The 15,204-nt window shown below is 39.5% G+C and overlaps 1 protein-coding gene across 3 annotated transcripts in view; it reads left to right on the top strand.

The window, feature by feature from the left end:
* The window catches only part of rab11fip4b (RAB11 family interacting protein 4 (class II) b), a 48,224-nt gene extending 35,108 nt beyond the window's left edge, over positions 1–13,116 (top strand). For 2 of the 3 annotated variants that reach the window (XM_080464659.1, XM_080464657.1), the window contains exons 4-14: positions 1,335–1,469; positions 4,262–4,297; positions 5,294–5,393; positions 5,998–6,101; positions 6,281–6,421; positions 6,631–6,712; positions 6,894–7,031; positions 7,313–7,471; positions 9,315–9,395; positions 9,868–10,011; positions 10,755–13,116. In XM_080464659.1, coding sequence (XP_080320785.1) covers positions 1,335–1,469; positions 4,262–4,297; positions 5,294–5,393; positions 5,998–6,101; positions 6,281–6,421; positions 6,631–6,712; positions 6,894–7,031; positions 7,313–7,471; positions 9,315–9,395; positions 9,868–10,011; positions 10,755–10,871 — 1,237 coding nt within the window. In that variant the 3' untranslated portion in view covers positions 10,872–13,116. The remainder of the gene's footprint in view (positions 1–1,334; positions 1,470–4,261; positions 4,298–5,293; positions 5,394–5,997; positions 6,102–6,280; positions 6,422–6,630; positions 6,713–6,893; positions 7,032–7,312; positions 7,472–9,314; positions 9,396–9,867; positions 10,012–10,754) is intronic. The other variant, XM_080464658.1, reaches the window with a different exon arrangement.
* The last annotated feature ends 2,088 nt before the right edge of the window (positions 13,117–15,204 follow it).

Genomic DNA, 15,204 nt, shown 5'->3' with positions numbered 1-15,204 from the left:
CCACCGTTCTTTTTGTGGCTCAAACCATCACACCCACTTCTATTGTGAGGGTGACTAATTGATAATTTAGTGTACTTATGACATTACAGTATTTTCTTTCTTTGGCTGTGGGAAACAAGTCATCTGGAAAAATGTTCTTGTTGAGTCACGATTACTTTTCAACCCAGGGACAAATAGTTTAAGCATAGTATAATAGTTTTGGTCTACAAAGCACAAACAAACAAGTATCATGCGACAACCGGGAGAAAATTAGACAGTTCAACTTGTACGGATTCTCAAAGGCTAAATCATGATGAAGCAAACTGTCAAACACTGAACACTTTCTGTACTTCCAACTCTATTAGGATTTAGTGGGTTTGAGTCTCTGCTCTGCTAACTCCAGCATCATTACCTGACCTGATATTATTGTATCTCAGCTATACAAGTGCAGCTTAGGAGTTTTTGCCCCGAAGGCCACATTAATATTCATCAAAGGACTGTCTTTAATGGGATTAGGTTTCCCAGCTAATAGACTGGCAAAAGAAGCTCTACGCTCCTTTCACGCATACCAAGCAGACAAAACTCGCCAAAATGGAGTTAGCATGGAGATTCAAATTCAAAATGAGGCACAGATTTACAGGAAGTCTTCGGGCACTCGGCAAGAGAAAAGAGTTTAAATAAGTACAGTACAAAATTGGTTCAAAGTTCACTTGCTTTTAGATAGTCACCAATCTGGGTGGGGGAAAAAAGGTATTCTGAGCTATGAATTTTGAAAATGAAAACAATTCTGGAAGTATTTATGCACAATAGAATGATTCAGTCAGACCTTGACCAATCAGTTTTTCTTGGATTTGGTAATGATGCCACAGTTGTACTGTTCTGATTTTAGCTTAGCGACCACACAAACACAGTAACTAAACAGGGATTCAATCCTATATATTTGGAGAAAAACTGTTCCCCTATTAACTAGTTGATCTATTGATCCATCTTCTGTACCACTTGATCCAATGACAGGATGCAGTAGGTTGGAAGCAGTACCAGCTGCCTATGGTAGAAGGCAGGGTGCCTGTGGTGGACAGATCACCAGTACATCACAGGGCAAATACAGGCAAACGGTGAACCACAAACACATTTAAATCTACAAGCAATTTAGGACCACGATTTAAGCTCAAACAGATGTTTTTGGACTGTGGGAGGAAACTATAGCACCTGGAGAAAAAAACATACACACACACATACCATGTAAACGCCATACAGAAATAGGGTTATCCATCAATATACCTGACACGGTCCAAGGGGTACTCTATCTGTGGGGCGACAGCGCTCACTCACTGTGTATCTTTGTGTATTTACAGTGCAGGCCAGACTCCTCGTAAGGTGCGTCACCATTACACGGGTGAAATGATGGATGTCTACTGTTCTCACTGCAGCAAGAAGGTCAACCTGCTGAATGACCTGGACGCTCGCCTCAAAAACCTCAAGGCAAACAGGTAGGATGCTAAACACAGACACCCCAGACTTTAGTTGAAATGGTTTGCAATGGTCTTCTTGTTTGCAAACCCTTCTTGCTAACCACTGCACTATTCTGACTGCCATCCAGTCAAATCCAATCAAATCACTTCCCTGTGCAGTATTTGCTGACTGCAGTTGTTGCAGACACTTTTTTTTTTGAGTGATATGCAGTGTGAAAACTGTAACACGCACATAGCTCCCCTCTCCAAATCCTCTGAATGAACATGTACAGACACCTATTTCCATAAAATAGAAAAAGTTTATAAAGTTTCAGAAACAACCATGGCGTCTTAGGGTTATAAATGTACCATTCTGTTTTACTGACAGAGAGACCTATTATGTGCAATTCACAGGATGCAGGTAGAGGTTTTTAAGTGCACTAATCCACTGAGTCTTTTATTTGTAATGAATGTCATCATTTTGTCATGGAGGCATTTTAAGTGTTCACTCTCCTCTTTCCTGCATGAGAAGACACATTATCATTCACATGCACACCTACAAATGCTGATTAATTATTATGTAATGCTGCCACTCCCATGCTTACCTCATTGAGTATTGTAATGGGCGAGCTATTACTGGACACGTAATCTGAGGTGACCATCAATAGCTTCCTGAATACATGAACGCTCTCACATGCACATGCAGTGACAACATGGGAGATTCTGAACCGGGAAGAAATGTGTGGGTTCATTTTATGTTTGTTACTTCGACTGTGCCGACTCTGCAGGATTTCTTCAGAAATCCACCGTGGCTCTAATTAGACCTGTTTTCCCTCAATGAATAATGAAGTGGGGAAACTCAGGGGAAAGCGAAAAGATGGCAGCATGAATGAGATGGAAATTCAAACCTATTGATTAGAGCGATTATGCTGAACAGGATATTGGCACATATTGAATTTGATGGAGGTGGGAATGGAATTTGATTAAGCACTGTAGGTGGATAATTATTATCTAAAGGAACATTGAAAGCAGCTCGTGTGATTGAATCAAATTTGCACATAAACACATTAACAATATTTTTCTGTCCAGCAATTTAAAAATGTGAGAATTATTCGGGTGGGCTTTTCCTCCTATAGAGGACAAAATATTTAAAGAATTATTTGTGGGTATTGATTCATGCAATCACATTGATTGCAGGAAGTGCATTTGGTTTTAAAAGTAGTCACTTTTAGAGTTCAAGTCATAATGACTTATTGAGGCAACCCTTGTAAAAAAAAAAACATATATATATATTTTTTGTCACAACAAAGTAAATCATTCAATTCTTCGGCACAACGCATATTATTTACAATAAACACTGTGTTTAGGAGCACTGGTAAATTAAAAACTTGGACAAGACCATAAAAGGGTTCTTCAGTAATAAATATGTCTGAGCTGTGATGATAGAGACGATCCAAAACTTAAAAACAAATTCAGTTTACAGTATTTCTTCTGTACACTTTTGACTCCTGAGCCCTTCTCAAACAGGATGTGAATAAAGTGATACATTACAAATTAAATCTGATCTACTAGGTAGTGACAGCTTCTGTTTCCAGAACCGTCACATGTTAGATGTCTGCTTCCATGATTGTGACAAATTTCAAGACGGCCCTTCCTCATGAATGAGATGTGTTGGAGCAGAAGACACATGGACACACATGGACACACATGGACACACATGGAAAACAGCTTCAAGGAATCAGGGTTGGACGGCACTTTTATTTTGACTCATCCTGAGAAGCGAGTGACATAAAAAGACAATGAATATTATTTAAACATGTATCTTTTGAGAAGGTATTGTCCATATTATTATCATCTGATTAATTGAAAGTCCATTTCAAATCACTGTGAACATTTTTTATCATTTTTCGTTAAGCTGAAATATTTCTGCTTATATTTTATACACCACATGTACAGTACAAACCAAGGTTGTGTGGACGCCCTTTATTAATAAAGATGGTACAGTGCTAAAACTGCATAGTCATTGTGTGTATCCGCTAAAACAGCGTAGCCGTTTGGATGTCATGAGAATTATCTTGTTGGTGTACCTCACAGTTTTTATTCAGTCTTGGTTATACAACCTGCAAATCTTAAACGCCAATAGAATTCCTTTAACATTTAGGAAACCCTCCTTCGTCATGTAATTGCTGAGCCACCGAATATATTTTATTTATTTTCCTCTTGTCACTTCAACAAGTATTTCCTGTGTTTTTTGAGATTCTTCATAGTTCATAGACTTTATTAATGTTGTCACAGCAGGTTGAATCCTGCTGGTTTTCATAGTTTGAACCAATCAAACCCGAGCAAAGTCAAAGGTTGGCTACGTTACACTGGGTTCTATTGCATAACGCTTTAACCTCAAGCCTTTGTCTTCTGTGTTAGGACTTCATGATGACATTAGTTGTACGTCCACATCAGCTGTCATATACTGCATGTAACCCTGCAGTATGTCTGCTCATTTTTGTTGATCTGATGTGAAATCCATTCCAGAAACTCTCATCATACTGAAGTTCTTTGGGCTTTTTGTCGCCCCGAGACAGTTCCTGAGCCGAGTGAAAAGACTCCCAGTTTACTGAACTCGGACTGAAATTTTTGATAACATTGACATGTCCTCCACACTTTTCCTTTCTCTCTTTTCTTTACATGCTGTCTGTCAAAAAAGATCAAATCTTCATTGCCATCAGCAGTTATTTCTGCTGTAGTGTCGAGCTAAGTCTAGACATATCTATGTCGACTCACTAGAAAAGAAAAGAAAAAAATCTGATTAAAAATGTTCTTTTTCTCTTTTGCAGCCCCAACAGAAAAATCACCAGCACTGCCTTTGGGAGGTAGGCCAGCATTCTCCAGCATGTGTGTGTCTTAGTGTATGTGTTCCTGTAAAAGGAAAGGTCATCCTCTTGTACTGTCTGTATTTATGTATTAAACAACCTGCACTGCACGTGTTTGTTCTCCTTGTTGATATAGGCACACAAGCAGAGCCAGATTAGTGGTGACTGCTCCCTTATCTGTCAGCTGTCCTGCCGTTGTTTCTATAACGTCGAGTTAATGACTAACTAGTTAATCAGATCAAACAGGAGGCTTGTGGATGAATTGACTCTCCTTCAGGCTTATTGGGAAAAACTTTATCTCTTTAAGTTGAGAAAGTGAGTTGAGACGTCAGCGTTTTCGAATGGTGGCCATGTTTTTCCACTCCGAGGCCCGCTGACCGATGCAGGGCGGGATGTTTCAGTAAGGCTTCCGTCCTGTTTGCGGTCACAGAAACTGAATTATAGTGACGGAGTGAAAATGGCCTGTCAGACTTGATCTATGCTTTCAATATAAGGATCTGGCTCACCCTCCCATTTCTTTGTAGCGCCGTCTTTGTCTGGTTTTATTACTTCTCCCACATTATTGCTCTCTTTTACTTTTCTTTGATTATATTTCTCCTCTCCTCTCCTCTCCTCTCCTCTCCTCTCCTCTCCTCTCCTGGCTTTTCTGAAGATATCACATCAGTGTAAAGGGTAAAGTCACGTCATAGCACGAGTGTCATCATCCAGCACAGCCAGATATGAGCCCACCTGTGTGGGTGTATGCAGAGCTGATATAACAAAAGTGTGCTAATTTTAATTCCGTTTGCAGCAGCTTTCTCTGCTCGGCGTTGCTCTTTACAGTCCTTTTTCTGCCTCACAGCAGCAGCATCACTGCAGAAGCCACCGTTTCTCACTGGCTCTCACACGCACCCACAAGAACACATATCAGTATATACAATCACACCAAGAGGCAATCATTGTCTGGATATGTTCCGAGCAGATTTCTTATGTTTGTGTATGTGTTTCTTTGTGCAGGCAGCTGCTCCACAACAGCAACTTGAGCAGCAGTAATGGCAGTACAGAGGACCTTTTCCGTGACAGCATCGACTCGTGTGATATCGACATCAACGAGAAGGTACGAGAATCTTTGTTCCCCTGTGAGTCTGCGCTTCGTCCGTATGTTTTCATTAGAAGACCTTGTCTAATGGATTTTTTTTTTCTGTACAATCACACACTCAAGTTAAGTAGCAGCAGCTCTCGACTTGTGAATAGTGAAACATATCTCACCTTCAGCTTATGCTCACATTGTATCACTAAGAATCCCCGAGTTAAGAAATGTTCCTGGTGGCGGTACAGCTCAAATCGAGAATGCAAATTTGTATGATGAGCTCTGCCAGGAGATTTATAAATCTCAGAGGAGTCAGAGTTTCACAGTTAAGTTCACTTATAACTCCTATTGACTTATTATAGATTATATGGAAAACTACAGTATTATCTTATTTAGGTATAACCAAATGTTTCCCACATGTATTATGTAAATATTTCATGATGTTTTGCGTTTTCCACCTCCTATGTGCATACTTTACATCCTTAAAGAAGTCATTAATTTACAAATGTAATTTGGAGTTTAAACTATCCTGCCTTAGAGCGTCACTTATCTTTAGGTTTGTTCTTGTTGTGGCTGTAAATTCAGATTTTTGTTAAGTCAGCGATGTTTTCTTTTTTTTTTTTTTTTTCAGGTGAGCTCACTTGAGAAGAAGGTGGCAGAACTTGAAAATGAGATTTTGATGAACAGCGATCTCAAGTCCAGGCTGAAGCAGGACAACACACAACTAGTGCACAGGTAGAGTTCAAAACAAGATGAGGGCAAGTCAAACTGTGGCGCAATGACATATTGTACAGATATGTTCTTTGCAGGTGACAGACTTAAGTTAAAATCAACTGTAGAAATATGGTATTATCCAAAGAGTAATGCTCAACTTTTTCTCAGTCCTGTATTAAGAGTTATTTTGTGTTATTCAGGGTTCATGAGTTGGAAGAGCAGCTGAAAGACCAAGAGACCCGAGCAGAGCAAATCCTGCAGGAGGGTTTGAGAAGACATCGAGAGTCATACAGCAAGATGGAGAGGGATAAGAACACGCAGATTGAGCTGCTGACTAACAGGTGAGAAACCCACAATTAGCCAGCTCACGCATCAGTGACGCGATTGCTTCATTGATCAGGTTCCGATGGTATATTGGCTTAAACACACACTATGCATATAGTGATGGTGTGTGAGAGTGTGGTAGTGTGAGATTATGGTGTGAAGACGGGATATTGATACTGATGCTATCCACTGCTCCCCTGTTATTATCTCGATTTTGTGTTTTTAGAGTCAGGCTGCTCGAGGACGAAAACTATGAGGTGTCCCTAAACATGTGTCGACTCAAGTCACAGACAGAGAAACTGGATGAGGTATGCCATATTTACTTCTTTTAATTTCCATGAATTTATTTGCTGTTTTCTTTATTCTACAAGTGTTTTCACGGCCGTAACTTGAGCAATTCCCATTTTTCTTTCTAACATGCAAGTTGTAGTTATAAAAAAAAAAGAACTATATAGATTTTACTGTGTGTATGTGTTCATTCATCCTCAGGAGAAGCAAAGAATGACGGACAAGCTGGAAGATACAAGTCTGCGCCTAAAGGACGAGATGGACCTCTACAGGAAGATGATGGACAAACTGAAACAGAACCGGCAACAATTCCAGAAAGAGAAGGAAGCCATGCAAGAGGTAGGAGGGATTGTTTTTTGTAATCTAACACACACACACGCACACACGCACACACACACACACGCACACACACACACACACACACACACACACACACACACACACACACACACAGATAGATCCACAGCAAAGTTTATTCAACTGCTGGTTTCCTGTACTCTGTCACTCGCCCCTTGCACTGCTGTTATTCCAGCTCATACACTTACCTCCACCTCCAGTAATCTGCTTTTTCGTGACATAACATTGTTGCTCTGCTCTCTCTCTCTCTCTCTGGTGTGCAGCTGATAGAGGATCTGCGTCGAGAGCTGGAGCACTTGCAGCTCTTCAAGCTGGAGACGGAGAAGCCGAGCCGGGGTCGCAGCTCTTCTTCTGGACTTATGGACTTCAGTAGTAGGACCAGAGAGGTGGAGCTGGAACACGAGGTCAAGAGACTCAAGCAGGTACTGTTGAAACGCTGAGTGAACATCGCCTTTGTGCATGGCCGGCTCCCTATATGCTGCAGTTACCCAGTGTGCTCAGGTGTTTTCATGTAAAGTTTGGAGAACGGAAGTAACAACTCACCTTTTGTACCTCTTTGCTAAGTCTATTTGTGTAAAGAAAACAAAAGTAAAAATCAAGTCAGTGTCACTTTATTTGTCAGTTCAGCTCCACATTTTCACACATAGAGAATCTAAATAGCTTTTCCCTTTCATACGACATTTTTAAATAAAATACAAATTACACACACTAAAATATAATCATTTAGGTGTAAAAAACATAGAACACTGTAGACATAACAGTGAAAAAAAAAAACCCACAACAGAGAGGTCAAAAAAACAGTGCAGTTCTCAGTGCAGCCGAGTAGCTTAAAGTTTAAAACAATTCTTATAATCTAAGTGAATCGTGGCACTGATGAGCTTCCTGTGTTTTTACGGTGCTATTAAAAGACACACACGCTACCTGGTGACGTGTGGGTGTGGATGTATGAAGAGGTATGAAATGCACAGAAGGGTGAGCAGTGTAAAGTAGAGAGGATGCAGCTTATATTGCATTTCAATTTCTATCATCAGTGAGTTATTCAATGAATATGGATACATCGTAGTATTTTTATACAGTTCATAAAAGGATACATCAAGCTACGTTTTCTGTCCTTGTTCTTTTAAGTTTGGTCAATTTTTCAATTTGTCTTACACATGGTTCTGTTCAGGACTTGTGTATGTATCTGTTTTTCTGTAAATGTTACCTTCTCTCTACTCAGAATTGTAATTCCAAAATGCTTTATTTTTTTTTTGCAAAGAAAAGCAAAGTTACACTGCAGCAACATCATTTTTGCATTTCATTCATTTCCCAATGTTCTTGGGGGAATACGTCTGCATGCTTTCTGCTGGAAACTGTATAACGTTGGATAATGATTATATTTCCTTATTGCTCATTGTATGATTCCTTCATGGTGATACAATATACATACTGCAACAGACTTCATCTGCAGATATGACGTGATTATGCATTTCCAGTGAGGTTATATTGTTGGTTTCATATGCTGTACAGTCTTGTTTTAAAGCAGGGCGGACCTCAACATGAGTTACTAATATTTTGACAGTGAAGTGGAGCGTGGAGCGCAGCACAATGCAGCTTTATCACAGTGTATGATGCTACCAGCTGCTCAGTGCATGTGTCTTTGTGTTGAAGTATGATACCTCGCTGTCAATAAAAACAAATATTTTCCTTCAAGAGGGTCAAATGTTGCTCCTCTGCAAAGTGGATTGACTTGATGTCAAGTAAACATTAGAGATAAAGGGTGTAGATGCTTGAAGTGTTTTTCAGATGTTCTCTGATATGATGGTTCAAAGTAGAGGAGTCATAGATCTTTGTGTTTGAAACTCTCAAGTGAAATATATCAATTAAAAAACAACAACAACTAAACATATAAAAACCAGCAGACCTGGACGTAACTTAAAAAGGACATACAGCCAGTCTTTCAATACTGCCGATTCACACTGTATATGTTTGTTTCCAGTGAGTTAACGCGATAAAGTCCATGTGCTCTTGTAGCCACGAGTCAGACTAAGCACAGGCAAGCAATAACAGGAAGAACACTTCAGTGTTAGTCACTTTCTTCATTTCAGATCCTTGAACAATAGATTTTTTTTTGTATATGGTTGCACAAATATCACTTTCTGCAGCCAAGAGTTTCACTTTGAGAGGGTCTCTGGTGTTCCAGGTGGAGGATGGACTCTCTCTCATGCCTGCCTGTGCACCTCTGTAAATGTCTATGTGTGTGTGTGTGTGTGTGTGTGTGTCCAGCGATTTGCGTCCCAGGACTTTCTCCCCCCTGAATTCCAGCACCTGGTGTTGTCTGGGGCTCGGCTCCGTCCCAGTCTGATGGTAAAATTACTTCTGTGACCTCTGACCTCACGATTAACCACTAATCACATGGAGTAGAGAAGACCTTGCCCAGGCTGAAATGGGGTCAGCTGTGCAATTCCCTTCATAATGGTTAGGGTTGAACAAAGGGAACGGCAAACTGACCTCTTGTCAGCGTTTGAAGGCAACTTCATCACGGAGCTTTTATAACACACCAGACCAAGCAGGAGAAGAGTTTGTTCTGTAACACCCATAACCCACGTTACGTCTTGTAGGTGCTGCCAAAACACTTGTGCTCTGCTGTGTTTCCTGCTGAATGAGATGCGAAGCACCGCGTTTGGTCGCGTGGGTTGAGTGAGGCTTCAGTAGTGTCCACCTTATAAAGAAACTGTTGGCGTTGACGCGGCCAAGTGGTCAGAGTACCTCGACTTTTCTTCTCCCGGTTTCCCTCCCTCCTCAACCTCTCACTGTCACTCTGTTTTTTTTTTTTTAGGAGAACCAGAAGCTGAGGGAGCAGAATGAAGAGCTGAACGGTCAGATCCTCAGCCTCAGCTTGTATGAAGCCAAGAATCTGTTTGCCACCCAGACCAAGGCCCAGTCGCTCGCTGCTGAAATAGACAACGCCTCCAGAGACCAGGTAACGCCAGTGTGACGTGAAACTGCAGTTCAGCTACATTTTCAATTCCCTTCTGACAATAAACATCGCCACATCTGTGAATGTTTTGGTACCATCGACCAAAACATTGTATTTCCAGGCCATATCACAGCATGACAGTTGTACATTGTTCTACGTTTGTGTCTACGCTGCATATTGTCCTCAGTAATTACTGCCACATTTCACACAAAACTGCTGATAGTACTAAGGATAGAAACTAACCCGACTTAAAATAGATCAGCTGATTGCCCAGTGTGACAGTGAAACAATAATCGTTCGGATAAAATCCAAAGGTTTTATGGATATTTGCTGAATGGTTAACCATCAAACTTTTTGATTCTCATTTGCCTTTGATTCATTGCCTAATTCATGCAATCAGAGTAAGCGATTTGATCCCCTTCTTTGCTGTTGTTCCTGTGGACGAATAATATTGGAAAATAAATAATGATTTCATAAACATCGAGAACAATGGGAAGTATTGTCACTATTTTCCCTGAGCAGCATCATGATAACCATACATTGATTCTTGCAATCTCAAGGGTAATACACTGTGCTACATTTGTTAAGTTTCCTGAACAATCAGTTTTCAAATTATTTTTGCTCAGCATTAATTGTGTGTAGATTCCATCTGTGTTATTTCTCAGTGTTGGAATCGATTTTGACTGTACTGATGTTAATGTAACCCACGTAGAGAAACCGAAATGTTTTATTATTTGTCCCTCCAGCTGATGGAAGCCCTGAAGGAGCAGGAGGAAATCAACCTCCGTCTGCGGCAGTACATGGACAAAATCATCCTGTCAATCTTGGACCACAACCCCTCCATTCTGGAGATCAAGAACTAGCAGTGACTCCGCTGGGATGAGAACTGTTCCTGATCTCGGAGGAGTGAGGCTCATTCCAGTTGTTGGGACTTGTGGGAAGAGACCGAGCCGGTGGAATATAAATAGACATACATCGCCCCCTGCTGTTTGAGTCAGACAAAAACTTCCTCTCCAGCTTTGAACTCGGGTTTTCTGGATTAGTGACTGCTCACTGATAAGTGATTACTCTACCGAGACCGTCACAGTTTTCATCTCATGTTGGCGATTTAATCCCAGAGGAATCCTGCGCCCAGGAGGCTTTGAGGATCAGTACCGTCCCTCAATCGTACAACACTGGACATAATGTATTGTGGCATGAAATCTGGAACAGTGTAGCGGACTCATACTACTGAATCCTAATGTACATTGAGCTGCTTCGTTTGGTTTAGGGATACACATCTTAGGGAAAATATGGGAAGCTACAGAAGCAGGTAAGTAACTGTATTACCTGCGTTAGACGGATATGAAGGCAGATCCCTGCCTGACTTGTAAACTATCCCCTGTAACATGGGTGTTCTCTGGAAGCGTCAGGCTGAAAGGTTTGGATAAGCAAGTGCTTTAAGAAGTCTGAGGAACGAGGGTGAGGTGCTTGAAGAAAGAAGAGTGCCTAGATAATAAGTTCACAATAGTGACTTAAGGAGTGTTCGCCCCGAAGTCGGTGGTGATGTTACATGATGCATCATGTATGTGAGCAAAAGAGGCTTTTTGTGAAGTCAGTGAAGGTACATTGAAGGTGAACATGTTTTTTTTTAATTATTATTATTATTCCTTAATTGAGAAAATGTCTTCCAGGAAACACAGCGCTTGCAATGTCAATCAGTTGGAGAGTGAATACGTTTCACTGCGAAGTGGTCCTTAGGTGGTTCAGACGTGTAGCAGTGTCACTTATTATTGACGCGTAAGCTGCACCCCAGGAGTGTCTTGAAACTGCAATTTCCCCGCGGCTGCTACTCGCGAGCAGAGCTTGAAAAGATTCACTGTTGCTAGCAATAGACTTACAAGATCGTTTGGTGGATTTGTAACCATTGTAACATGGTTTACCGAGTCATTTTCCAGTGAAATCAGCTTTTAAAACACTGGATGTGAGCATACGCAGGTGACTGTTTTTTTGGTTTAATAAACTGGATTAGTGAACTCATTGACATATACAGGTTGCAGATTGTAGTTAAACAATCCAGATGGCTCTCTGAAACGCTCTAATACTGTAAATATCATGAATGTACAACTCGATATGTTACTTTTTGTGGCTAAAAGATTTGAATTCAAATCTTTGTAATTGATTAAGGCATGGTGTGACACACGTGTGCACAGTATTCAGTGCTGTAATGATGAGGGCATTGTGTTCAAGACAGTACAATTACAATCTGCTGTATTATGTAATAAGTCTAAACTTGAGTTTTGCTTCCTTGCACAAAAAAAGTCTTTTCTTTCCTTTTGCATGGTTCACATTTTCTTCTGTCTGTGCCTTTTAAGGACAGTTTTCAAGATGATGTTGGTCCAAATGTACAATGTTTTTGCGGGTACGTTCAATGTCTATATTTGACATATTTTCTCGACTTGTAAATGTTGTAATTATTTAGTGAAAATTTGTATTCATGTGCCACTCACCACTCTTTTCCAGATTGATACTATACGAACTATTTTATAAAGTTTTATCGAGAACAAACCTTGTGGTTGTTTAGGTGTCTTGCTAGCAATAGAGCACAAAGCTTTGTATGGTACACAGTCTGATTTTAAAAAAAAATTATTTTGCATTTCACAATATTTTGTTGAAAATCATCAGATTTTTCTATGGATGTGCACACTGTCTTCCTAACAATGAGCTTCATGGGCTAATTAACAGTTTCAGCTGATTGTGTTATACTTTCTTCACAAATCTATTCCTCATATGTTCAAGGATCTATTTTTTTTTTTTTTAAGAAAAAAGAAACCATCACATTGAGCCACAAAACGGTCCCAAAGTTGTATCGCTCATAAATTTTAAATTCTTCAGGCTATCCAGTCGGATGTAGTCGGCTCAAATAGCAATAAAAAAAAAAAGGCAGTGAAGTTGGCTCATGTATTTTCTGTCAATTTTGATTCATGTTTAAATCTTCTCTTTTGTAGAAGGCCATTTAAAATGTAAAGTAATCCACACTGTTCCTCCACTTTATGCTGCTGACTTCTCAGCTTTCTAATTGTGTGACATACTTTTGCTGTAAATAAAGTATTTTTGCTTATCCATAGCAAAGAAACACATTTTCAGACTCCTGGTTGAATGATTGAAAAATATACTGTCACGTTGGTGTTTGTTTTTGTTTGATGATGACATGTATTGATTATATATTGGGCATGTTTGTTGAGTGCCTGAAACACCAAATGTAGTATGCAAAAAATTAATGTATGATTAAGATGAGATACTTCTAATTAATGCATGAAAACAGTGAACATACATGATTTCCCTTGCATCACCTCCCTCCCTGATTTATTTATTTTTCTTACTATGAATTCCCCAGTTCATCTAAATATCCTCCAGCACTAGTTTTGCACATTTTCAAGAATTCCATGGTACGATTCTTTCCAGAATATAAAGCGAAGCTGGGAAACTGCCTGTTGCATTTTTCTTCTTCAATGGTTCCTGCTTTTGTATATTTGTGAGACTGGGTGTGTCCGCCAGCGTTTGGCTTCGTGGTATTGTTTTGGCATCAGAGATTGAAGAAGGGGGTTGTTGCCATTATCTGTGGCAATTTGGAGGGGCTCCAAAGAAAAAAAGTTTAAAAAGGCCAATGTCCTGTTGAAAGAAGACTTTACTCCCTGGGTGTTCTAGGCTTCATGGTCCCCTGAAGTAGAAAATGAGGGGAACAAATACCCCTGTAACACTGAAGTTGTTGCCAGTGCCTATAGAGTAATGTCAGCTGAAACTCTAAAAACAATCTGTAAGTAGATAAACCGGCAAGACTGGTGATTAGAACTGCAGCTAACAAATAGCATTGGTACAAGTTTTAAAGTTGTATGAGTTTCACATAAGAACATATTTGTGGTTATTTTCAACAAATCTCTCACTTTCTGATCAGTTTAATGAGATCGTGAGCCTTTCTGCACAAACATTTGTAAATCTTCTTTCTTGGGGATATCAAATCAGAGATTTAGAAACAGCCTACAAATCTGTATTTATTTAAAAATGATCATAATTACATATTGTTTTTTGAAACTTCTCAATGATGAGAACCTGTTTTCTTTTCCTGAAAATCACTCTTAATATACATTTTATTCTTATTTCACAATAAGATTAAATTATTTTTGACTATTTTTGAAAATGTCCTTGATTTTCAATTGAGTTATAAATGTCCCACATATACTGAAGATTGTTATATAAGAGGCTGAGATGTGGACAGACTGTGGCTTGGTTAAATAATAAGAACATTGTTGGTCTTGGCGTCTTTTTAATGATTATAAAAATAACAAAAACACCTGTAGGCCCTCACACAATCACCTTTGGCACAAAGTATCGGCAATTCATCGGTATTGGCTCTATTTGATATCGAAATGTTAAGTCATCGCACAACAGCATAGCGTCACCATGACAGGCGGAAGAAAAAAGTAGTTCCTAAAACCCGTAAGGGGATCAATCCTATCCCTTAAGTACAGTAAGTCTGATGAGTTTTTTCAGTAAAATAAAAATAAAATAAAAAACGAATCAGATTTATTTACTCACCATTTAACACAATGATGGAGCATGCGATCGACACATTTACTGAAAAGGTGCATAATTTGTTTTATATCAATCCGCAGTCGTCGCCAAGTGGATGTTCGTATTTGAAGTCATAGTGCAGGTAAGAAACTTATTAAACTCAATCCCAACATGCAGCAATCCAGGGTTTTAAATTATCTAGAAAGCTAGATTTAAATGTTTCCACTCGAGTGTTAGCGATGTCTTGTGTTTTTAGTTGCTGATTTTTTGCAGTTGGTAAATAGACTCGAGGGTAACCGCAGGCTAATTGCTCCGCACGTACCGGAAGAGTGGACTACTACTAATATTCCAGATGAATGTCATTGAAGATTTTCTTTGTTTTTGTACTATACGCTCCAATTCTGTAAACATAGTTGGGCTAACAGCAGAACATTCAGCAAGTGTCAAAAGTTTTAGCAGGTTATTGTGATATTGCTCATCAATGTCTCTATCAGCTGTAAATATGGGAGAGAAAATGACCACAACACTAGTTTTAGGCTTGAAGATTTAGTTTTTTGGTTGTTTTCATTTAAGGATTTTTAGAAAAATGTGTTAAGCTGATGCTGCATTTAGATCTGACTGACTTTAACACATCTAATTGGTTGT

This window comes from Lipophrys pholis (assembly GCF_963383615.2).
Source record: "Lipophrys pholis genome assembly, chromosome: 5".
Taxonomy (NCBI): domain Eukaryota; kingdom Metazoa; phylum Chordata; class Actinopteri; order Blenniiformes; family Blenniidae; genus Lipophrys; species Lipophrys pholis.
The sequence above is the reverse complement of the archived record's forward strand: the minus strand, read 5'-3'. Positions and strand labels throughout refer to the sequence as shown.